At 40.6% G+C, this 26,582-nt stretch overlaps 1 protein-coding gene across 1 annotated transcript; it reads left to right on the top strand.

The window, feature by feature from the left end:
* The first annotated feature begins 10,725 nt into the window (after positions 1-10,725).
* atl2 (atlastin GTPase 2) lies at positions 10,726-25,443 on the top strand. The gene is made up of 14 exons (XM_046401844.1): positions 10,726-10,882; positions 15,717-15,883; positions 16,087-16,299; positions 18,436-18,567; positions 18,753-18,857; positions 18,950-19,000; positions 19,089-19,145; positions 19,410-19,502; positions 19,592-19,730; positions 19,811-19,938; positions 20,202-20,258; positions 20,382-20,453; positions 20,537-20,968; positions 22,840-25,443. The coding sequence occupies exons 1-14, from the start codon at positions 10,810-10,812 to the stop codon at positions 22,957-22,959; spliced, it is 1,839 nt and encodes a 612-aa protein (XP_046257800.1). The 5' UTR covers positions 10,726-10,809; the 3' UTR covers positions 22,960-25,443.
* Positions 25,444-26,582: the final 1,139 nt, after the last annotated feature.

The following is a 26,582-nucleotide window of genomic DNA, read 5'->3' as shown; positions in this document are numbered from 1 at the left end:
GTGAACTGATCAGAGTGTGTGTGATTTGTGGGAATGACAGTGTTACACACAGAGAGTGTGAACCCAACAACTGATCCGATGCCTCTTAGGTGGAATGAAGTAGGTTTTCTTTTCTTTTTTTCAACAGTCCAGGCTCACTTTATAACACGCATCAAAACTAAGTGATGCAATTAGTGTTTTGTGTAGAGGACAGATTGGAAATGATGGTAAGCTTTTGTTTTACAGTCCTCATACCGCCACAGCGTAATCAGACAAACACATTAGTTCAGATGTAATAGAAGGAGGCCAACATTATCCTGTCACATTAACAAGCTGTGAAGCGCAGAAAAACCCAGCAGCTAGTGCATCCTGACTCTACCCACATCCTTAAAATACCATATAAAACCCCGACAAATATTAACTTAACTCTGCAAACATTTAAATTCAGGAAATCCTTCACAATGTCAAGGAGAGACATTTCACCTCTTTGGCAAACAGCTGAATTTTATGGCAAACATTTTATTTGTTAGTTAAACGTTTAACAAATTAAATATTTAAGCTTTAGGTTGCACAGAAAAAGTCCCCATCTCTCACAAGATTACTAGATAAATCAATGCGTGAATTAATGGTCCATTTTTAGTGATTTAGGATCCGACAACTTTGAGCACTGAACATATGCTAATATTCAAATTTTTCCACAAAACTGATGATATTTTGGATTTTTACAAAACAGTCTGGGCTCAGTTGTGTATTTTGTAATTATGGACACAGGACTTTTTTTTCTGTCATGCAAAACAAGCTGGGTAGCTTCAACAGAGGAGTGAGTTCATCTGGTTCGGTTTCATTTTTACCGTCCTCTGAGTCTTCTGCTCCTCTCTGCTCCATAACTGCCTGATCAAATACGCTTCCATCCACGTCCCCACTCCTCCTCGTCTCTCCATCCTTCTCCTCTTTCATCCCATCCTCCTTTCCCCTCTCTGCCAATTATCTCTCCGTCAGTCTGTCACACTTTGTAGTCTAATAAAGGCGTCCTAAATTGATGCCCATCCCGCCTTTATCCCCCTGATAAAGCACAACAATTAAGGCTCATGTCTCTTTGCTCAGGGCCTTTGATGGCGTACAAAGCTGCACCCAGAAAGAGGGAGAGGTGGTGGGGCTGCACTCATGAGAGCGAGCAGATCTCTCTCTCTAGTGTTTGCACATGTAATACAGGTATGAACACATACCGCACGAACAAAAATCTGTCCACAACTAAGGTACCGGTAATCAGAGGTGTAGGCTTGAGTCAAATGACTTGGACTGGACTCAAACTCGAGTCGTGATTCTGATGACTGAAGTTTGCAAGCATACAGCCATAACATAAGGAAGGCGGTGAACTCATAATTTTCCACATAACATGAAACATGACCAGCTCACATGTTCCCTTTTATACAGCAATAAAACTCCTTAACAGTGCTTCAACTGGCTGTTTGACCAGTGTATTTTACCTGAAACTGAATGCACATTTGACATTAAAGTGGGCTGATGATACAACATTTTACTGTGTTTGTGCTTAAAAGACACAGCACACTTTACAGCCCTAACCCAAAATCATCATGCACACTTCTGCCTCAAAGGGCTCTATGGTCTATAACACATGCAGCCTTTTCTTGTTAGGTCTGGGATTCAGACTTAGAAAAACTCAAAAGAACATTTTAACAGGAAGCGTAGCAGAGGAGGGACAGCATGCAGATGTTTTACATAGAAAGTAGACAGACATGATAATAAGTAAAATTGCTCTATGGAGGTGAAAAATGACAACACTGAGACTCTGACCTCATCCCCCTGCCTTCTAAATCAAACTTACACATGATGATCTCTTCATACAAATATCTGTGAACATCACTGGGTGACAAATTTACCTTCCATACTCTCCCAAAATAGATGCTTCATTCCCAAAGGAATGTTTCCCCTTCACGGCATGAAAAACGGCAGCATCAGTTGTTTCAGCAAATTGCCTAAAACAATATTTTGTTTGCTTCAAGCGAAATAGTCCTCTAGTGGCTGTTAATGCTCGTCTGTGTCATTCAGTTACAAACGATGTATTTTCTCAATCAGTCAGTTTGGAGGACCTGTTGACATCCTGCATACACACAGACTCAATCAAGTGTTAGACAAAATCATTGCTGTAATTCATGCATGTTAACTGGATGGATCGCCCAAAAAGATAATTGTGAATGTTTACCTTTTGATTTTTAGAGCAATTCCTTGTAAAGTTTTCATCTACTTCTGTAAAAATCTTCCTCACGTCTCAGTTAGATCAAAGCTTCTAAATGGATCAATTTCATGGCCCCCTGGTGTCAGTTTGGATACATTTTTGTACTTTTTGTACTAAACTGGGAATAATTTGCAAAAAAACAAACTTAATTTGGTGACACCGTCTGAATTTCTGGCATTCAAATGTCTCATTTATAATGCGTTTGGAAATTGCTGCTGTTAATTGTAATCTGGTGTTGAATAATGTCAGTTATTCTTATGACTCTGTCTAATCTTCTCACAATCACTCTCGTAAAAGAGAGGACGTGTCTCAACAGACTTTCTGGTTAAATTAGGTTAAATAAACAATGCTGCTAGCTTCATCCTTTCCTTAAGAAACAACTGACTTCTCATGCAAGAAAGAGACAAAAAGTCTGTGAAAGCACTGATGATGATGTGAGTTTATGTAGCGTAATAATATAACATAACGTGGGGAGATTGTGTTATTACATTTCCAGCTATTTTCCTGTGAAATGTGAAAAATCAACAAACTCTTAACTTCCTTCTGAGGCGAGAACAAAAGTTTCTGTTTTTGAGGAAATAGTTTGGAAATAATTGATAAGAGTGTGGAAACAGTAAAACGTGGTAAACAATCATATTTCCTCAGGGTATTTCAAATTTGGTTGATGAGAATTAAAGCACAGGTAATTACTGAGTAAATGCCAAAACACAGAAAAGGAAACATTTAAAAAACACAGCGTGAGACCTGCAAGAATGTTCAACATGTTACCTCTCTGTTTACTGAGCTTTTGTTTGTTTTGTTTCGTCATCATTTCTTTGCTATATGCATGACACCAGGGGGTAAACTGTAAATTTGAACAGTCAGTGGAAGTAAATAGAAAGCTGTGAAGGAAAACAGACGATGCAAAGTCGTTGAAACCCCGTCGGGCTGTGAAGGATACACAAGAGCAGCTCTGTTGTTATGGTAGACAACTGACGACGATAAACAAAACAATATTAATACACTTCTTCTTAATTATTAAAATGTTGGATTATTGGATTGGATTGTAAGAAATAAAATTATCTGTGTCCCGAGAGCAGTGATTGGTTTTATTGCAATTGAAGTCAAATTTCATTCATATCAGGTAAAATGTGTTATTCCTTCGACTGATGGCTGCGTAGTCTTGTGTTCAGTAACTTATGAACAGTTACAAACATGTAAAGATACAGTGTATCAGCTTCTGAAAAATCTGGAGGTTTTATTGCAAACTATGTTGGGTGGTTGATGTGTTTGGTTGGTTGGTTGATCCACATTTTGTGAGTGCCGAGGCTGTACTGTTTCTCCCTCCAGCAGCAGCTCAGCAGCAGCTCAGCAGCATAGTTACCTGGGAGGCAAGGCCTTGTGAGTGAGTAATGTTGCTGAAACAAAGACCCTGACAGCAGAAGTGTGGAGAGAGTGATGAGACCCCCTGCTGGCGTGTTAGCTAGCCTGGCCTCGGAGTCTCCTCCCTGGCTTTCCCTTTCACACTCCTGCCCCTGAGGGCTCAGAGCCCTGGAGACACCAGCATCCTGGAGAGACCCAGGTCCTGGTTTTCCAGTGGTCACCTCTTATGCAAATGTTGTAGCCAGCTTGTGCTCAGCTCCAAAGCAAGGTTCTGATTCAGAAAAAAGTGCTGAAGTGGATGTTAAAAAAAAGTTAAGAGCCTGCCCTTATCACTGATGGAAAGTAACCAAGTACTGCACTTAAATACAGTTGAGATTTTCTCCTACTTGATGCTTTTGGCACATTTCAAAGGAAGATTTTCACTTTAATAATTTGACCACTACAGTAATTTACCTTTTATTGTACATGCAAAATAATTTTTATCATCTTATAAAAAAGGGTGCAGTGTTTAAGATTAAACTAAACAAAAATTAGCTCCATCCCAACCAGTAACTACACCAAATAAAACACGACAGAAACAGATTTAAATGTGTGGACTTAAATTGTTAATCAAATTAAATTAACTGTCTCAGAAATTACTTTGGTCAGTACTTGTTTTACATGAGAGACACATCTTTCTACAGCTAAGACAGGAGGTGACACAACACCACCAACTTCTCCTGGCTCCCTACGTCTTTGCCAGCCTCTTGTGGTTGCCAGGGTACACGTCATGGGACCATGGGATCGGCTGCAGGCTCGGAGGGACGTCTGGCTGTGATGGGGCGCGTGACATGATACTCAACAATCAGACACCATGACAACCTGGCAACAATGCTGTTGATTCAGCAACCCAAACTGTATGAGGAGGTGGAGAGAGGGGACAATAAACATGTTGCTGAGTGAGGTGTTACAGGATCAAAGGCTTGTTCGGGATGAGGCCAGATTTTAATAACTGCAGGAGAACAACAGGAGATTAATGTGTGGAAACTATCAGTCTTTGGTATGTCCAGTAAGAGCCCAAGGCATCAAAACCTGCGACTTCTAAGTGAATCTTTATGCTGATGATAGATCGCTATCCTTGTCTGACCCATGCAGTTTGGTATCGTGTGTTCTCAACATCTTTCAAGAATTTTGAAATTTTTCTTTGTATAAAGCAAGCTACAATGACAGTGAGGTAATTCCTTTCAGTCAGCTAGCCTTGGTTCTGTTCTGATCATTTGGAAAACACAAAGCATGAGGAACATAGGAATTTATATAAGACCACTGATTCCCAAGATTTTTATTATTATTTGAAAATAATATTTTAGGCCTTTAAAAAAACAATAAGATAAGACAATATGTGTGTAACTGTATATGTATTATGTGTTGAATTTAATGCCATGTCCCTTATTGTGTGTTAACATCAGAGAATCTAGATAGCATAGGATAGCAATGCTAATGTTTGACTTCATCTATGAGAACGTTTTACATCGGATCTATCACAAATTAAAAGCCATTATTTTGAGAAATAAATAGCTGAAATCTTTCCTGCTGTAATCATTCAAATACAAGTGTATGAGACTCAAACCACAATTGTTTATCAAAATGATGCATTTTTTAAATGATTTATGTCAGTTGATTCCTGTTTTTTAAAGCCATCTTTATTTATACAGCACAGAGGCAATTTTAAAGTATAGTATGATGAGGAGATGCGTGAGAACAACATTCAAAAACACAATAAAAAGAAACATACATTAAAATAGATTAAAATAATCCAGAAAAAAAAATATACTCAGCAGTGGAAATAATAAATAACACTATGGCAGCAGCATTCTCACATGAGACCACTATTTCTTTTTACTTGTTTATGATGATAAAATGCTCTTTTGGTCAGCTTCCTGCTGAAGCTCAAGTGTCTTGTTGAACCACCTCATTTGTAAAAAAAAAAAATAATAATCATAATTGTAAAGAATAAAAGGGGAGGAAGAAGCTTCATTACATGACACATCTTTAGGCCCTGATGAGGTGAAGGCACAAAAGGAGAATCAAATACCATGTCATTCTCCCAGACAGTGAAGAATAATTATCTTCACCTTCAACTAAGAACAACTGCTCATTCAAAACTGCCTGGCTAGACACAACTCAGCCAGGTCTGCACTGCCACCATGTGGTAGCAGTGGAATGAAATGGAAAACGTTTAAAATAGTTTTAAATTTCTTTCCATAATCTACATTACTGGGGATATTCTTTCTGTTCATACATATCGCATATAACTCATTAGTATAGGAGTTTAGACTCCAATAAGCATCCATCAGCAGAACATGGATACTGATGTATCTCACCATACAGTAAGTATCACCATAGTATCACCATACAGTAAGTATGGTGAGATACAGTAGAGCATTTGTGAGGTCAGGCACTGATGTTGGACCAAAAGGCCTGGCTCACAACCTCCATTCCAGGTCATCCCAAAGGTGTTGGATGGGGTTGAGGTCAGGACTCTGTGAGGGCCAGTCAAGTTCTTCCACACCAAACCCATCCCTGTCCCTATATTTTTGTCCATACAGTTTACAGCTAATGCTGTATAATATCTTATGATATAATAACTCTGAAAGCCTTAATTAAAAACAATGGCTGCTGCACAGGAAGTGGTCCCTTTTATACACTTACAGCCACACATATCGTAAATCACTGTTATAAAAAGTCAATGGAGAGGCTTGACTGTGCTGAACTTCAGAGAGCTAGAGATTTAGATGCGGCTCTGTATTTCAGTGAGAACATGTAAAATGTGGTCCAAATAAAGACACCTCTAAATAAAGCATGCTGGTGAGTTTATTATTTTGTTTTTCTTTTTGTTGGTTTGTTCTAAAAGTATCCCCCAAAATTTCTTCAGGAATTTGTCAAGTCATCTATTTACTCTATCAAGCAAAGCTTAGTGTGCAACTTTATAAATACTGCACACTCAACAATTGCAAGACCTGAAATTGCAACACAACGGAGATTTTGCAAATCGAAGCCTCGGGACTTTAGAGGTGACTCAGAAATCACAAGACCTACAGAAACCAAACTTGGCAGAAGTTCAAAAACTGCTCACGTACGTGTTCAAATGCTACAGAAATTCATTCACTGCTTGATAAGATTCTGGAGATGTGATGAAATGTAATGATGTGATCATCATCATGTGTGATTTTTTAAAAAGGTTTTATTTGTAAATTTGACATTTTAATGAATACTGAACCTATTTTGTGCATTAACTGATAGTACTCACATATACCTGATGTATTTATAAAAAAAAAGACCCAGCTCAGACCCTGAAGTTGAGGTGCTGGCTAAAAACCATAAGGTAAACACTGGTGTTAATCCAGCTGTGCGTGTTTGTTAAATATCATTCCTCATGTCTCTCTTGCCTGACTTCCTGTCGTTCCTTTGCTGTGACTTCCCCCTTTTAATGCAAATCTGTTAAACAATATTCTTGAACCTTATTTAGTGCTGCTTGTGGCTTTTTTTTTTTTTTTTCAGGAGATGTATTTCCTATAATGAACACTAGGGGGGGCCCTCTACTAAGTTTCCACCACCTCCTGTGCTTGAATAAATGTGCAGTAGATGTAAAGCACGTCTAAACTGACAGCAAACACACAGCTTCTCCATACCATCCAGGCACACATACGGTGATAAAGTGCACACATCTGGAGTTTAATCCAGGACTGGGGGTTCTGTCACTGTTCAGTGACCCGCTCTCTAAATTTATCAAGACTTGTCATCACGTGTGTCTCTCATATTTCTGCTGGCCAATGGGAGCAGCTAAGAATAGAAGAGCACTGACACAGATTAACACGGCTGGTCTCTCTCGCTCCTTCGCTCTTTCCAAAAACCAATTATTTTCCATCTGTCACTCTTACGGCTATGAACTTCCTGCTGTCCTCTGTATGTGTGTGTCTTGACCTTTACGTACTGACCTCATCCATTATAGTGTATGGAAGTAGGGGGAAGCAAGAGTTAGGACAACAACAACCCCAACAGGCCAGAGAGTATACTGCCTTTAATCCAAATAACTGATTAGCTTCATCCATGACTGAATGTGTAGCAGCACAGGGAAAACAGGAGAGTCCTTCAGTGACTACTAAATGTCACATCTAATCCCGGGATGGAGCAGGATCTTCAGGATATGTGGGGTCGCCTCTCAGGGAGAGAGTGTTGATCCAGTACTCAGCAGACAACCAATCACAGTTAGCCATCTACAACCTGACTGGCTCATATGCAAGGTTACTTACAGTCAGCTTCAAATTTATCTTCAGTTTGCCTATCGCCCTCCTCCTCCTCTGTCTTTGTCTCCTCAACTGTATGTAAAACTGTGTTGATATGTGTGTGCTGGAACAGAGTCAGAGATGGAAAGTTGAAGTACCTCTCGATAATTTTTTTTCCAAACAGCAGCTTTGTGAGATAACACAACATGAATGAGTAGTTAAATGCCCGTGCAAACACACATCACTGCTGCAGTGAGTGCAGACAGACCCAAACACCAACTATTTGCTTAGGACAAATAATGTATGGAGATAGTAAAGTCCAGGTCAAAACCATTTTATTACAAGGTGCATTTATTAGCTGTTGTAAAGTTTTTGTTTGCTTCATATGATCTTCCTGAGAAAAAAGATGGACTGCGCTGTTGTCAAGGAATCGTATAAATTCAAATTAAGATGTTTTGTACAGATATTCAGTGAAGAAGTCTGACGACACTGATAATCCCCTGACCTGTACTCTTGCTCTACCATTATGTTTACATTTGTGACTTTCGTATGTCCCAGTGATTATTAGATAGATTTCGATGAATTGTGGTAGATGAATTGAAATAACATTAGAGATCTCTTACACTTTAGTGTGACCAAGCCAAAATTTTCATTTTCCCAATACTTTATCCAGCTGCAGTTGTACTCTACTGAGTATAGTGCTAATTAGCAAATGTTAGCATGTTAACATGCTAAAATATGATGGTGAACAGGACAACATTTTGTCTGGTATACCTCAGAGTTGTACACGTTAGCATGCTGGTGCATTTAGATCCAAGCACCACTGTGCCTCAGTACAGCCTCACACAGCCATTACAATGGCTGGAGGCACTTGTCTTTATCAAGTCAAAATCACCAGAAACTTCAGAGTACAGTAATAATTCTATTTATGGTTTTAAACCCATGTCTTCCCCTCCAGCGAGCTGAACGTCAGGCCTCACCAGGCAAGCGGAATCTGACAGAGGATTACAAGGCTTGGAGAAAAACTGCCTTCCTATTTAAGCAACTCTGTCAGCAGACAGACTTTCCACGATGTCAGACCTTAATGTCGGATGTGAACAGCTGGGCAAACACACGAAGCCAGTTTATGCACTGAGGAGGTGAAGAGCTTTTATGACTTTCTGTTTAGCAGTCACTGTCAATGATAGCAATTAAAACACTATAAAGTCAGTATGTGGAGAACAACATATCTCTAGTGCAGAACAGATTATCTGGCTCAAGAGCTAAACACAGGAGATAGGTGTTATCTTTACTGAGGGCAGTCATCAAGGTGAATACACAGAGGGAGGAAGTGTGTTTCAGTTTGTTACACTGGACTGGAGGCCACAAGCGGTACACAGGGTCAGAGTGCAAAAAAACTAACATGCTCACATGGAGAATGCTAATATGCTAATATTTAACAGTTCAGTGTCTACCATGCTAGTCACTGTGATTTAGCATGTTTCCGTGGTAACACTAGCACTAAATACTGAGGTTGATGGGAATGTCAACACCTTTGCAGGTATTATTACATGTATTATTATAAACCCAAGTATTAGACAGCTGAAATTTGGATGTGATGATGGAGACATCTGTACCTAATTTTATAACAATCCACCCAATATTGAACCTCATGAGGGTCAAGATTCATCTTCGGGGGACCATGAATGAATACAAAATTTCATGGTTATCTATTCAAAATTTCAGTCTGTATTGACATTAAAATATGCTAAAATATTAGAGCTTCACCCAAAATGCAACTCATAGGATAAATAAATCACAAAGTTACAGCAATTAATTGTTTAACAAGATTATCCTGCTGTATGTTGTGGACATAAGTCTGATTTGCATTGCGATCAACAGATGAGGAAAACCCAGCAAATCTTAAAGCTAGATTTGAGAGACAGGCTCATGTTGTTTATGCCAGAGCACAAATAAAACACAACCAAGTGAGTGTGGGAAACCCCAAGGTTCACTGAGGAAATGGATTCAGTTTCCTTCAAGATTCCTATCTCACATTCTTAGGATGGATACCATCATTGACATTAGTGGATGAACAATATGAGCCAAAGGTACAGTAGTGATAACAATGGGAACCGGTGATGATGCTATGGTCATAAAATTAAAGTTGGAATCTCAAATGTACCACCTTGTTTGTGAATGAGGTCAGGTCAGGTTGTGAGTCTTCTACAAGCATGGAAAAGAAAGAATAATAAACTGTGATCTTTATCATTAAACGACACACTCACACTAACTACCAGTATGGACAAAAATGGGTGGGTCAGTCATCCAAGAGGCTCTTCTTGTCATGTAAACTTTCCACCACCATGCAGTAGTGGAAAGTACAATTACAGAGGTACTTTACTCAAAACTTGCAAAATTTAGGTACTAATAATAACAATAACTTTATTTACACAGTATCTGTTAAAGCCAAAATGTATTCAGTGTTTTTACAGACAAAGAAAAAACATGATCCTCTCAAAGAAAATATAACAACCAGGAATATTCTGTTCAAAGAAGTGTTTTTCGTCTAGAAGCAGTAAATAAAGTCTAAAATGCTCATCTCTACAGTCCCCAACATCTCCAAAACAATACTGAGGGCATTTCCATCTGTTTCCATTGTCAAGGACAATACTGTTGCACGGGATCCTGATTTCTTTGCTACGCCCCTGCGTTCAGTTTACAGAGTTAGACCAGTTTTAAAACCTCATTTTTCAAATATGTAATGACTTGAAAGTTTGTGTGCTTTCGACATGTAAAAAATATGAAAAGAAACTGTTTTTCTTCAGTGAAATGAAAACATAATTTCCATTAGAGTTCAGCGTACTTGACCCGGCTGCGGCAGCCTCGGAGCAGCCTGAACTTCAGCAGGCGGCGTGAGAAGAAAAAAAGCTTCTTGACGTCAGCCACGTTCGAATTCAGTTGTCCAAGATGGCGGAGGTGAGCGGGTTGAGGAGCAGAAATCACTTCGAGCCTAATTGCAAAAGCCAAGTCGTTGACGAAGGTAAACCGTTATTGATTTTGTCGGATAGATTTAAGACGGCGAACCGATTGCGAGGTCGAGGAGGCGAATTAAAATTCAAATTGCTTTGGTTTCTGTCGTCTCCGTCTTTGTTAGTGACAAACTCTCGCTTTTCCGTTAGCCAGACGTTTCTGTTTTCAGTTGGGAGACCCGCGGTGTCCTGCCAATTGTGGTATCCGTGCCAGCATATGCCTCCCCCAGTTCGCAAACGTTGTGTCAACACAGTACAAACTGTAGGAAAATTTGCTAAAGGTGGTACATGTTTTACCAGTCTGCGTTTTCGCTTTGTCAGAAATATGTTTACTCTGTATAACCTGGGCTGAGCGCTATTGTTAAGAACTCATTCTGACCCGGATACAGAATTCAACCGCGACACCTGTCGGCTCATGTGTCCGGACCGTCACTCTCACCTGGCCCTAGAGGACCACCGGATGGTCCGGGGGTCTCTTGTCTCTAAGCCTGCCTGTTGTTGCACAGTCACCGTGTATTGGCTTCATCTGCACCGTTTCTGAACTTCGAAACAGTCCGCCTTACACCCGTTTCCTGTAACGGACTCCCGTCCTAACTACACACAGCACGTAACTCTGCGTTAATCTCCTCATCCCTCTAATGACTCGGGTATTTTTAAAGACTCCATTAAAAGTCTGCTCAATTTGGCAACAGACTTAACCACGTAATCACGAGGCTAATTTTGTCGTCTGAGTACAAGTAGATGAGTGAGTGCAAGGCAAGTAATTGTTAAAAAGAGACATTACTTTTTTTGTGGATTTTGTCTCCCCATCATTTAAATTGAAAGTGCTTTAGAAAGGGATTGTTTACTGGCAAGTATGAACAAGAGTAATGGTTAGAGCAAGTAAAAAAGCACTTCAGCATTCATTGTGGACTTGGCTGCTGTTGGAAGAAAGATGTAAAAAAAATTATAAACATATAATTTAGTCCTATCAAAAGAGAAAAATGGCTATGAACAGAGTGTTTCCTGATGCTGACTTGGCCCAATGCTGATTTTTCTCTCTTGCATTGCATTATATGCAAGTTCGAAGTGTGTACCTCAGCTTAATATTGAAGATCACAATGAATATAAGTTGGTTACAAATTTGAATTTTATTATTTTCTGTATTCCCACCAATTTCCCCCTTTTCAAAATAAATGTGACAGCAGTGCCAGAAGTATATAGAAGTATTTCTTTGGACAGGGTTCTTAAGCTTCAGTGTTATTTTATATTTTTGTAAATATAACAGTCGAGGTTTTTCTGTGGGAAGCCACCAAATGTACAGTAAAAACTGGTTAATGAGTAATGATCATCTCATCTGTGACAACGGTGCTGCCCTGAAATTGAATTTAAAGCTGTAGTGAAAAGTGCTTTGTCAAGTGCAGGAAAGAAGACTATTGTCTGCTTCTGGTGATGCTTTATACACCAAGAAATTACGTGATTTATCAAAAACAAAAGTTTCTCAGAGCCCCCAATGCAGAGTAGACCGCCTTAAAACTGGCATGTGTTTCCTCTGCTAATAAGGCAGTGGAAAATAAGTGGACAAATTTACTCCTTCTTTGCCATTGTCTGTTACTTTTATCTATAAAAAGTAAACCTTGTGTATAAACCTTGTGTCTTCTGCTCAGCATGTTGGTTAATTATGGTCAGGAGCCCCTTATCATGATAACCCTTATGTATACTTTCCTGCAGGCCAGCTGACTCTGTTGCAATAACATTCACTAACTACTGCTGCTTTTAATCTGCACTTTGTCCTCACGGGCTCCCTATTGGGCTGCTTGCAGCAACTCAACATTTGCCCTCCTTGACTCTTGTCCAGAGGGGCCGTGTCAGGTTGTCTTTTGGCTCTGGTGCGCTGGGAAGTCAGTGTACCTGCATCTTAATGGGTTACAGTGGATTTCTCGTTCTTACTCATAAACTCTGTCTCTGCAAACTTGTTATCTTGATATATAATACACACATGTTTTCTGGTCGTTTTAAATGATATTTTTCAGGTTATTTAAAAACATAGCCTGGAGCAGACAAGACTAGAAGAGGGTGTTGAAAATCCCCACTTTTCAAGCACTTAAGTACCAGTGTTCTCTTTTTTTTGGTCCAAATTAAAATGTGAAATATCTTCACAAGCAACACCTCAGCAATTGAGCTAAATCTTGCTTGCAGAATATTTGTCTCCACTTTGCAGGAGATTTGTTGAGCTCTTCATTCCTGCACTAAATGTCCTGAAAGAGCCTGCAAAATTATCTCTGTAAAGTATGAAGCCTCTGATATTTAAACAGCTGGTGAAATTAAGTGGACCATAACCTTATCAAAGTCTGCCTCAGATATAGTGCAGGAGTCCAGGGAAGGGAGTGCTTATTTGGGACACAGCATTGAGATGTAGGCTAGCTTGCGTAGACACACTCTATTCTTGACATGCATAGTTAAAGATAGACCATCATCAGAATTGGAGGGATGCAAGACTGAATAGGCTTATGTGTTTATGTGTGATGCTTTATACTTTATGTGTGTGATGTACCATACAAACTCGTCCCTTGGTACCTTTGCGTGTGACTGTATGAGCAGGGAAACATGTAGGGCAGTTAACATCTGCTCAGTGTCTCTATAAGATAAAAAGTAATGTAGCTAAGTTTAGTTTTGCCCTCGTTTCTGCAAGCTGAGGAGTAGGTCAGTGCATTAGCCACTCTATCATGATGTGTGAGTGTAGCAGTGAATGTCCATATCAGTCAAGCTAATGGTTTTTCTCTGTCTGTAATGCTTCCTTGCATGCTTTTTGTGTCTTGTCTCTCGCAAACATTCTACTTCAATGCACACTTCTCGCGGTCCTTGCAGAATAGTGTCTTTGTGCGAGTCCCCTCTGAGGTTTCAGTCTGTGCCACTTCATCCTGCTGAGTGCTGCTCTGGACAAGGGGGGAACCTGCACTGCCACAGATAGAGGAAATGAGCAGGGCTAATTTGTGTGCCGTGCAGATTACTGTAACTGCTTCATGCTTGATGCTTCAGTACTAGCACAGCTTTGCTGCTGCCCTGCGGGAATGTGAGGCACCTCTGGCTATTCCTCGACTGGTCCATTTGCTGTTGTCCTCTTGGTATTCCAAAAGTTGGGCTCTCACCACCTTGAAATGGCCTTGGGTTTTGACAGAGTCCAGTGGCATCCACTGCCAGTGCTGACCCAGGCAGTCAGACAAACCTGCATTTACACCACTATAAAAACAGTGAATAAAATAAAAAAAACACATAGCATAACAGCTAAGAATGACTGTATCTTTAACATTGCCTCAATCATGCTGTGGTTGTTTTTGAATTATTATCTACCTATCAATAACGCCCAGCATAGTGTGGATTTCGGAAGCTAGAGAACCAGTTCTGTCAGTGAAAATGCAAATTTGAAATCATACTGTTTGAATTTATTTTAGGTGTTATCTCAGGCTGTCTTGTTTTCTTACTTGGGTAATCTGAAATCTAATTTGTGTGCTCACTGCTTGATGCTACCTGGGGCCCTACATGGGGGACAGGTTTGTAAGAAACCTGTTTGAACAGCATCAGCTGCTCTACTGCTGATGTTCAGGTTAAAGACAAAACTCTATAAGTTTCTTTAAGAGGTTTTCTTCTGTCTCACAAGCTGTTATTGCCCTCTCAACTAAACAGACTTCAGAAAACAGGCATCAGAAAAAAGATTTTAATAACTACAATCATCTACATCTTTAGATAATTGCCATCATTAGAGCTGAAACAATTGGTTGATTCCTTAGACAACCAGCAAATATACAAGATATAGTGGTTTGTTGTGAAGATTTTGGACTGGTAGGGAGACAAAGGAGGACATTTAAAGATGTCACCTTTCGCTTCAGGAAATTAATCGATTAATTAAGAAAATAATAAGCAGGTCAGACAGCATTTGTTTGGCTAATTAGCGAAGAGTAAGTCACTGTTCTCCCCTGACAGGCAACCTTACAAGTAAAGTCTGAAAGGGTGTTCATGACAGTTGGTGTTTGCTGTATATCATCTTGATGTGCCATCAGAATGTGTTTTTACTTGCTCGAGGTAGATGACGTTATGGCAGATTTTACCACTGCATACAGGTGGTGTGTCCAAGGTGTGTCAGTTAAGCAGTGACAAGAGCTATCTGCTGGGTTCTGTTGGCTTCCCTAAACCTAAATTTGTGTGTGGCGAGAGAATAGTCAGCACAGTTGAAGGGTTAATCACTTAATATTTGAATGAGCAATGCTTGATACTTGCTGTCCTACCTGTTCAGCGGACCTTGTGTCAGGTGTAGGTACTTCAGGGAGTGTCATCTTAATCCTGCAACCGTGATGTTGGGAAAGCAGAGAATGAGGGTAACCTGTGATAATGTTAAAAGCAGAATAACATTTTTTTTAAAGTAGCTTAATTTGTGAAATGCTTCATAGATGTCTGAAATCTACTCATTTTAGAAAACTGATTAGATTCAAAGGAAAGACTTTCACAGAAACTTCAAAATGAAAAATGCTGTTGCCCCTTTGTGATTTTAAGCACAGAGCTATGTGTTTCGAGTTTGACCTAGATGTGTAGACCAGAGTGCATAACAGTATTTAGCCCAGCACAAAATGCTGGAAAGAATACAGTCAATAATCTAACCACATATGGGTCAGTTCAGTGTGTTTTTCACTTCTCAAAATAATAGTCAGTCTCCCACACGTAAACAAACTTATGGCACTGAAATCTGTTATTCAGCAAAATGTATTTTGAGCATCCTGTGCAACACTGCCTCTGCATTCTTTTCTTTCTTCTCACTTAAAGTTCATTGTGTGATTTTATCTTTTTCTCTCTTCTTGGTCCTGTTATCTAAAGGCTTAAGTGGCGTGGAAGATGTTCCCATATTTCAGTATAAGCAGAAGCCCCCTTTAGTCAGACCTGAAGACCTGGAGGATGAACTGCTTCCCAGGATCAAAGTCTCAAACTCAGGCAAAAATGCCAGCCTCATCCCCTCTCCAGATGAAGAGATTCAGGAAGAAGAGGTAAAGTCTCAGTGTATTTCTTGCTGAATTCCTTAATGTCAGTTTCCTGAATGTGTTCATGTGACTTTGTTGGCTGATCTCAACCTTGCTACATTCTGTTCGCTCTCCCCACCATGAAACCCGTTTAATCCCCAGTGTGATAGCTTAAAGCTCTCTCAATGCCAGGGAAAGTGCTGATTGATATTGCAAACTCATGCCTTCAGGCTGCGGTAGAGGAAGAGAAGGCCAGGCCCATCCAGATCGTCCTGGCCAACGAGGATGAGCACAGCTTTGAGCTGGATGCTGCTGCTCTGGAGAAGATCCTGCTGCAGGATCATGTGAAGGACCTGAATGTGGTGGTCGTTTCTGTGGCCGGGGCCTTCCGCAAGGGCAAGTCCTTCCTGCTGGACTTCATGCTGCGCTATATGCACAGTCAGGTGAGATAAATAACGTGTAACATTTTCATGTACGTTTATTCGCAATGTTCACTTAACTTGCCCAGTGATGTGCTTATTGTTTTATTGAAAAAGTTGCATTGTTGATGTTCATCACACAGTATTGAAAATGTTTAAATACAAATTTAAATGTTGAATGCAGAAATGAAACAGATGTTTCACACACAACACTGTGTGCAGGTGAGCTGCAACACTTACTTTAACACGTTTTTTTGATTCTTTGATTCTTGTCTCTAGCATTAATTGGTAACCTATAAACTGCAAAGCTTATTGCAAATATCTTTTTAATAGCTCTGATTTATTAGTACATCCTACACTCTTTCTGATGAGATAAATTAATGTAGATATAACATTTACTTTGGCTTGATTTTTTTTTTTTTTGTTTTGTTTGTTGTTTTTGTCTTTTTTTGCATTTGTTCTGTCACTGGTGAATCCTTGAAAGTGTCCTTGTGAAATTGCTGACTGCCACACTGTACTTTTTATATTCATATCAAAAAGGGTAATCTCATCTGTTAATTAGGCACCGACGATCAGTTATTAACTTCCCAACTTCAGTAGGCCAGTGACGCAGTTATTTACAAGCCTTTCATGACTAGCAAATGCACTCTGGTCCAGTTATTCTGAAATGACTCCTCCTTTAAACAAATTGGTGTGACACATCTGGCATAACTTTATCAATCCTAATATAACAACACACTATTAAAAAATTATTTTGTGATAAATAGACTTGGCCTTACACTCGTGCACAGTGTTAGTGAGATAAATATATTAAAATTGTTCAACTATTTGTAAAGTTCTCTGCTAAGTAACCGTAAAACAGTTAGTCTTTCCTCCAGGTCTTTAATATTGTGTAAGATTCATGGTCGGTAGAGACTGTAAAAACAGGCGGGTTGGATGAATTAGTACAGCAGATGAGATTACAGCCAGGACTGGCATGTGTGCCGTAATGTGTCACTGAGAAGTGCGTCCTGTTTTGGTCTCATACTGAGATAATCAATCAGGTGAGTTCCAGCAAGGTGCATGACTCAGACAGTGTGGTGTTAGTTTGCCTCAGGCTTCTGGGGAGGAGATTATGATTATTTTTCTCTTCTAATAACCCAAAGTTATTGTGGGTTTCGGTCTAATACACCTTGTGGTCTTCTGTGGTTACTGGTCTTTTGAAATAACGGCTGTGAATACGTATAACACAAAGTAGTACATTACATACATACACACACATTCTTGAGTTCTTGTCCATGCAACAACTGTGTGCCTACATGGACACAAGTATCAGCAAGTGGTCCCTGAGACCTTCTGGCAGCAGCTGGACATACTGAAACAGCCAGGATCACCTTACATTCGCTTCAGCTTATTCCCTCTAACACTCACACTTGCACACACTCAGCACACTGTCTACACTTGAACACACACACAACAGGAAAAACAGAGGAATGTCAGGGCCCTTTCTAACAGTCGTTGAGCAGCATGAACTTGGACCCTCGTGCAAGGCTGACCCACTCTGCACATGTTCACATTTTTCACCGCACAGTGATACTTTTAGTTCAGGCTGTGGTTCTTTATATTGTGTTATATACAGAAGTTCATCTTACAAATAGTGTTGATCTTACTGGACTGTTACTGAACTGCAGGTATTTGTTATTATCAGATGACACATTACTGTCTTGTTCTGTCACAAGATTCAATACCAGGCATTCAGCACACGTCATGTTGTAGTAAGCAGGAATCAGTGTTCATGCATGCTTTGTCTTGCAAATCAGGTATTTGCTTTTGTGGTTTGTTTGTACATTTCCTGTTTGTGGTCAGTTGATCTCCTCACTTATGTCCTGGAAAAACAAACAAGGACACAACTTTTACTTAAAACCTTTTGTGTTTTGAGTAATACCTGAGCATTTTTGTGATGATGGGCTTGTAACAGTAAAACAACAAACTTTACCAGTGTTTGATAATCACCCCAGATTACAGTCTCTAGTTATACGGGGCTCCATACGCACTTTGGTGTGTGTGTGTGGGGCTTTAACATTATAACTCCACCTCATCATTTAATTTTTTTCAACCAGCTTTCTTCTCCTCTGTTGTTTCTCCTCTCTTCATGCCCCCCCCCCTTTCCTGCTGCCACAGAGTGAGTCATGGATAGGAGGTGATGATGAGCCACTGACAGGGTTCACCTGGAGGGGAGGCTGCGAGAGGGAGACCACAGGAATTCAGATCTGGAGCGAAGTCTTTGTGGTCGAAAAGCCTGATGGCAGCAAGGTAGACAGTCCTCAAACAGTGCTATATGTCCTTTGAATGTTGACACACATGTTTTAAATTTATCTTAGGTGGAAACTAGCAAATATTCAATTAGTATGCTCATTGTTCAATTAAATGCATAATAATTTAAAGCAAACTTGTTCAGTTTGGCAGCACATTGCAGTTATTGTATCTCATCCAAACAGGTTGCTGTGCTCCTTGTTGATACTCAGGGAGCGTTTGACAGCCAGTCCACCATAAAGGACTGTGCCACTGTATTTGCTCTGAGCACAATGACCAGCTCTGTACAGGTGAGACTTAAAGGTGAAAAACACACTGTTGCTTTTTTCCCTTTAAATGTCAGCATTTATGTCTCATATTGTGTTTGTGTCTTTGTTTTTAGGTTTACAATCTCTCCCAGAACATACAGGAGGACGACCTGCAGCATCTGCAGGTTGATGTCATTTCTTCTTCTCAGAGACACCAAAGTCTGTCACAATAACTTTGTTTTTTGATCATGATTTAGTTCTTTTCTCCTGTAGCTGTTCACGGAATATGGCCGACTGGCAATGGAGGAAATCTACCTGAAACCTTTCCAGGTAATGGCTGCTGCTGTTGACTGTTCATTTATGTATGGAGTGTTGAATGTTTATAGTCCCAATTAATAAATGTCATAAACCATTGAACATGCACCTTGTCAATATGAATATTTATTTAAATATGCAGCTGCTCAGAGAATGGTGTTTTTATAAAGAATTATATTGGAATGGAATAAATATCAGGCTTGAGAATTACGATGTCATTTGCCCTGTAACTGTAAATCACAATTTTATGATCCCTGTGATGTTGGTGGTGTGTTTCAGTCCTTGATGTTCCTGATTCGGGACTGGAGTTATCCTTACGAACACAACTACGGACTTGAGGGAGGCAACAACTTCCTGGAGAAAAGACTGCAGGTGAGGACAGGTCACACTCTTGTGTGTACACATTCACACAGCAGTCAAAACACACATTTAACTGTGTGTACTGTTGTCTGCTGACACAGGTGAAGCAGAACCAACACGAAGAGCTGCAGAACGTGAGGAAGCACATCCACTCCTGCTTCTCCAACATCGGCTGCTTCCTGCTGCCTCATCCTGGCCTCAAGGTGGCCACCAACCCGTACTTTGACGGCAGGCTGAAAGGTGAGAAAACATACAACGCACACATGTACTGATAATGAAGGGCAGTAGCTAAAGCGGACTGAAATGTTTGTGTGTTTTAGACATCGATGGAGATTTTAAGAGGGAGCTGGCCAAGCTGGTGCCTCTCCTCCTGGCTCCAGGCCGCCTGGTAGAGAAGGAGATCGGAGGCAACAAAGTCACCTGCAGAGATCTCCTGGAGTACTTTAAGGTCGTGCAGGATTTTATTTAAAGCCTGGTACTTTTCACATTGAGAGGGCACAGGTTGATATATGCACAGCCTGCTTAATCCACCCTGACACCGAACTAATCATTTAAAAATGACACAAAATTGATGTCAGTTTTTTAAAGAAATTACTTTGTGAAGACACAATGTAAAAAGTGAGTTTTAAAGAAGTACGTGCCGCGTTAGCTGCCAGAACTTCAACATTGAACGACTGGTGTGTTAATCTGTATTATTTTACATTCCTGCAGGCTTACATAAAGATTTACCAAGGGGAGGAACTCCCTCACCCAAAGTCTATGCTGCAGGTTAGTTACTCTCACAAAACTGAGGGATCTCATTAAATATAGTTCACACTTAAAGTTTTGGTTCTCATTTCCTGGGCTAATTAAAACTATTTTCTTATCTCAATGTCTTTTCCTGCTTGTCAGGCAACTGCAGAAGCCAACAACCTGACCGCTGTGGCAGGAGCCAAAGACATGTACAGTAAGAACATGGAGCTGGTAAGAAACCATCTTTGTTTTGCCTTAAATCTCTTCTGTTCGTCACACTTTGTCCTGTCACTTACACCAACATGTCCTTTCAGGTCTGCGGTGGGGACAAGCCATACATCGCCCCGGCTGACCTGGAGCGATGCCACGAGGAGTTCCGCGAGCACTCGGTGCGTTACTTCCGCTCCGTGAAGAAAATGGGCGGCGAGGAGTTCTGCCAGCGCTACCAGAACCAACTGGAGGGGGAGCTGGACGAGGCTTACAGCAACTTCTCCAAGCACAATGACGGCAAAAACATCTTCTACACAGCGCGCACACCCGCCACACTTTTCGCGGTCATGTTTGTCACCTACGTGTTGTCGGGGGTGACGGGCTTCATCGGTCTGAGCACCTTAGCAGCGCTGGCTAACCTGGTCATGGGGTTGGCGTTGCTGTCGCTCTGCGTCTGGGCGTATGTGAAGTATTCTGGAGAGTTTCGGGAGGTGGGAACGATGATAGATCTGGTGGCCGAGACACTCTGGGAACAGGTGGGTAGTCTGTGTGTGTCTGTGTGTGTGTTTGTGCCCAGGTTAGTTCACCTGGTTTGGCTGAAAGGATAACAATTAAATGGCTAAATTCATAGTGGTTGTTGTTGATGGTTGTTGAGATATTATGCTATAGGAGTTTATATCAGGCATTTTAAGCTAGAAATTGTAGGTACACTGTAGGTGAAATGGGGCAGAACTGGAAAATGGAAGTTTGTTGAGCAGATTCCGTTTTATTGCAGCTGGTTCGTTAGGTTTATAATAATATAGAAACTGTCTTCATTACATTAGGAAAATGACAGTAACAACAACATTTTTATTTATTAATTAATTTATTAAGTGAGTGACCTTTTCTTCATTTTATTTTTCTCCGGGAATTCAACAGTATACACTACAGTGTGTGTCTGTGTTTTATCATCTGAGCTATTGTTGTTTCCTCTGATTTTCTTGTGGTTTTCTCACTGAAGTTTCTTTCATTACTGTTCACTTTTAGGTTTTGTTGTTTTTTTTTTAAAGGCCCGAGAACCAAAACTCTGTCCTGTTGTCTCTGTGTTTTCCCTTCCGTCCACTAGATGTTGATGATTGTCTTCTGTGTCTTCACATCCCATCGTCCATCTCACATACTCTAAAGGGTTTCACTTCACCCTCCACACTGACACTCTGTCAGCACTCATTTTTATTTTCTCTCTCTGCGGTCGGCCATCATTTGTTGACCTCTGTGCTCAGGAGTACAAATATGAAGCCAGATTGTCTGTGTTTTTCATCTATTTGAGTGTCTTGAATGTTTGGGATGCTCCACAAACGTAGCCCTCATGTGTCCTCTGACTTCTCCCCCCTTCCTCTGCTTTTGTCTCTCTCCCCCTTTCCTCTGCTTTACAGAAGACAGTCAGAAAGGTGAGAGGTGTTGCGTCCCTTTTTTCTGATCTTCTGCCTGCCTGACGTTCACAACATCCTGCCTCATTTCCTTTCCTTTTCCTTTTCTCTCCCTCCACTTCCTGCTACCGGTTTCCTGTGTTCTTTTCATTTATATTGTTCAACATTTACCGTTTTTCTTCAGTCATTCATCTCTCCTCTTTTCTTTTGTTCCCCATATTTCTCCTTAATCTCTCCCCAAACTTCGGGATCAGTTTCTCTCCATCTTTTTTTCCCCCTCTTTCTGCTCCACCATCTGTCTGCCTGTCAGTCTTGTTCCCTGTTTAACTCCTTCGTTCCTCCCTGCTGTTCTCTCAGGTGTTTTCCAAACTTTTGGAGCCTGTCAGGAGCCGCCTGGCTTGGCCCGTCTCTCTCCTCCCCTCATTCCCATCAGGAGTGACACTGGGACTCAGAGCTCTGTCTCCTCTCAACAACAACTACAAGAAGACTAAGTAGCTGCTGGACGACTTGTGGATTTACAGACTGTTAAACTTACTTTTAATGCTGAAACTTCTGCAGTTTGCTGGCTTTTTTTATTTTATTATTATTAATTTTCAGCCCGGTGGTGCTGGTTTCTTATACTTTCGCCCCTGGATCCCACTCAGCGTGGACATCCTTTGAACTTCACTGAATGTAGCGCTGGGTCCATCTCATAATCTCAAGGATTTAAAGCCTGCCCAAACGGTTATTAATCTTAGCTGGCTGCTTTCTTTTTCCTTTAATGTTTTTTTCTTATTCTGTTGAAGAAGTTTTGTTCTGTTGTCTTGTGAGTTGATTATGTTCGGTCAGCATGTCGGAGACTGTATCCTGTTTTTGTTCCTTTATTTTAAATGTTTCTCTCTTTCCTAACTTGCTTTCTTTCAGTTTCTTTGTCCCCTTTTATGAACTGATTTCTGCTGAGTTAGTTTGACTTGTTCTCACACAAAACCCTCTTTTTGTCTCCCCTTTCTCCTCACCTGCAGGTTTTGAAGCCATTAAGTGAACATTATATGGAAGACAACGTCAGGCAGACGGTGGTTAACTCTATCAAAGCCAGCTTGACGGAACAGGGCTCACAGCACACCAAGTTAAAGACTCACTGACGCTCTTCCTCTTCATCATCATCATCATGTCTTCCCTCTTGTCATGTTCATCTCCCTCCTGCCCACTCGCTCATTGTGTTCAATCCTAGAACTGTGGAACTAGTTCAACACCAAAGCTGACACCCCACCCCCCCAACACACACACACACACACACACACACACACGCACACACATCATCATGTCTCTGTCCCATCTTTATTTGCTCTTGTGGACCTGTAGGCTTGCTGTGTACTGTGCTCTTCATCGCCCCCCAGTGCCTCAAAGCAGAAACTGCATGTTCATGAGAGGACCCAGCAGAGGAACTGACGGCATAACCTCTTGCAGGACCCGATGGACTGTCATCTTCTCTGTTGTGCCATGCTGTTATTGATGCAGCTAGTTTTGTAAAGTATACTGTAGGCTCACACACATCTTTGCTGGTAGTGGACTGCACTTGCTTCAGGACTGAGCTGTAATTCAGGGAAACTGACACCGACGTGGGCAGCTGTTATCAACGATGGATGCAAATAAAATCCTCTTCTGTGCATGTAATCGTTCTGTTGTACGGGCCAGACACTTCAGCCTGTTAATTAATATTCCCTGAAAGCACAAGCGACTAATTAACGACTAATAATAAGGTCATTGTTATGTTTTATTATTTCAGTAAAATCAGGAAATGGATTTTATGATTCTGCTGAATTGGAAGTAAGTTGAAACCATGTCAAACTGAAGAAGCTGTTTTAACTGTCAAATGTTGAGCGTGTCTGGTTGTACAAATCTGAACTGAGAACAGAAGAGTGCGGGAAATCAAGCAAAACTATTTTTCTCCCTCTGATGTACTTCTAGTTCACCTACCTGCCTCCATGTATTTATTTCTCAACACTAAGTTTTGAGGTGTGTTGATCAGGTAACATAGTAAACCTCTCAGATCAGGTTTCATCTTGTCAGGCTTCTCAGTAAATTTTTCTGTCTCTGTGTTTCCCTTTTAATATTGTGTGATTGTAACCTCGCAGAGAACTGCAAGAAGCCTCGAGCCCCTGAGCCGCAGTTTCATCCGTTTTTAATTTTACAGCTGATGCTTTTTATCTGGCCTTTATTGTCTTGTAGCGGACCTGCCAGCGCTTGGCCCTCTGTGTGGCATTAAGAGCTACCGTGTTTTGTAGCATTAGGCTAGCTAATAGCTTTTAGAGCGCAGGCCTCTACAGATTGGACTGTCATTTTTGAACCACTTTCTCTTCCTCTGCCTTTCGTCAAAGCAGCACAAGCATCTGTTTCCTCTTACATTTTTCAGGAGCTGCATGCTGTAAGTTTGATTCTTGCTTCTGCTGTTAGAGATTTAGATCTTTTTTTAAGCTCGTACTCAAATAGTTCACTTCTTGGAAAAACCTGTATTTGGTTTCTTGTTAGATCAGAAAATTGACATCACTCATACCTGTAGGAACAATTTGAAGCTACTGCCAACAGCTAAGCCGGTTAGTTTAGCTCAGCGTAAAGACCAAAGGCCTTAAACGGTTACTATCCTCTCCAGTGTGTAAAAATCTGACTGTTCCAGTACCTCTAAGGCCTAGTAATTATCACAGTATGTCTCATTTCTAAAATTCACACACGGTTAAATCTCAAGGTGCTCCAGAAAATAACTTTTTTTTTTCTCCACTGTTAAGTACAAAGTAAACAGATGTGTTAAATGCTGGGCTTCAGAGGTGCAGGTGGGCAGATTTATTACCTGTAAGAGCCAGGCTAGTTGTCAGCCCATTACCAAGCTTTATGTTAAGCTAAGCTAACTGACTGTTGGCCGTAACTTCATATCCATCTTACATGTGAGAGTTGTATCCTCTCGTCTGACTCTTTGCAGGCAGCTGTGCATTTTTCTAAAAAATGCTGAACTATTCCTTTAACTGACAGGAAGTGATTCTTTCCCTCTGCCTCTCTGGATCAGCAAAGATAAGAACCCAGTAATTCAGATTTCATCCAAAGACCGCAGAGTCAGTCAAGTGGCGAGTGACTTATAGAATTACAGTGTGATTAGTCCACAGGAGGAATCTGACTGAACCCCACTTTGTTCAACAGCTGCATCACATCTGTCTGAGCTCTTTTGCATTGATTCCATCCAGGTTGCCTCGAGCATCAGTCCCATACTGTACAGTCTCGCTCTTTTTCTGTGTTCACATATTACAAATCGGGCATGTACATCGAGTTAAATATTTAAATGAACTTTGTATACATTTTATAGTGAATTGGTTGACGATGGCTGTTTGTTCTCTTGATCAGCGTCACCAGTCTGTGATTTGTTTGTTTGAGAATGATGCGTTGCTGCTGTAGGATTCACACTAGTATTCTCCTCATGAGGACGGACGTTAGTAGAAACGTGGTGCGAATATTTCGATTCTGATAGAATTTGATTGTGACGAGTGGGTTGGAGACGATGTCTGTCTGCCTTTTAAAGATATCTCTGGTAATTTATTTTTGAATAAAATGTTTACCTTAAGAATAAATCATCAATTCAATCCTTTTGGCTCCTTTTTTCTTTTCTTTTTGGAGATGATTTCTTGGAAGAAACCTCATTTTGTCCAAAACAAATGACCAAGGAGGAGCTTTGAAACAAAGCGCAGTTCCTCTTATGATTTTCCTCTGAAACGGTTCACAAAAATCAGCTATAATCAAGATTTCCAGATTTTTTTTAGAAGTAGCAGTTAAGCAACCAATTAACAGGTAAACCTCAGCTTTAAGGAACTTGATCCATTTTTCATGAGGGGGGGTTTCTGGCCCACATCTTCACTGCTCTGACACACTCTCACAGCATCATTTACGGTCAAAGCAGACAGCTGTTTTCAGTGAAAAACCTTTGAGAACACACTGTACACTGCCTGCTCAGCACCAAACCACAGAGACAGACTCATTTAGCTGCTGCTGTCTGGTGAAAACAGTCTCACAAAAGTATCCAGACACCTCATTTTGTTTTCACTATCATGTTTTTCAGCCCCCTTTCTCCCAGTGTAGGAGCCATTAAGTTTTGTGTTTGGTGTTTAAGAGTAACGTGGATGTTTATGTGTTTGGTCAAGTTACTGGTTTTGGCCCCTAGATGGCAATGATATGCTTGTCTGCACAGGAAGTGGGAAGTCATGGGTCACAGATAAGGTGGGGTTAAGTAAGGTGCCACAGGTGTGGATTATTTAGTGGAAAGGAAAGCACATGGGAAAAGGACACAGTTTTTACCGTGACAGTGATTCACAACCTTTTTGGATTTCCTTCATTTTTCGTAATTGATTCCGCCACCAGTAGATATCATCCTTATCAATAAGATCAACCTGTTTTTTTGTCATCTGCCATAGTCAACACCTTCAATAAATGGAAACGGATCTATTCAGAGGTAAGTTGTTTGGACCTTCTTCTGATGATTGCATTTTTGGACACGTGTTAAAGCTCCCTTAAAGCCATGCTGCAGATGACTCATTTCTTGTTTTGATAGTCACCACACCCAGTGAAGGGCAATCTTAATGCTTCAGCACACCAATGCAATGCCATTAAAGTCACTGTTGGTGTAATGGTCAGGTGTCCCAAAACTTTTTGTCTATCTATCGTATTTCTCTTGGAAATTGTTACCAACAACAAGAAGTAAAAGAGAGTCAGTACTTCAGACGACCAG

Source organism: Scatophagus argus, chromosome 10, assembly GCF_020382885.2.
Source record: "Scatophagus argus isolate fScaArg1 chromosome 10, fScaArg1.pri, whole genome shotgun sequence".
NCBI classification, from domain to species: Eukaryota; Metazoa; Chordata; class Actinopteri; family Scatophagidae; genus Scatophagus; species Scatophagus argus.
The sequence above is the reverse complement of the archived record's forward strand: the minus strand, read 5'-3'. Positions and strand labels throughout refer to the sequence as shown.

Coding starts and splice junctions, on each gene's coding strand:
- atl2 (XM_046401844.1), top strand. CDS start 10,810: ATGGCGGAGGTGAGCGGGTTGAGGAGCAGAAATCACTTCGAGCCTAAT. Junction 15,884..16,086: donor AAGAGATTCAGGAAGAAGAG/GTAAAGTCTCAG, acceptor TCATGCCTTCAG/GCTGCGGTAGAGGAAGAGAA. Junction 19,731..19,810: donor CTTTGACGGCAGGCTGAAAG/GTGAGAAAACAT, acceptor TGTGTGTTTTAG/ACATCGATGGAGATTTTAAG.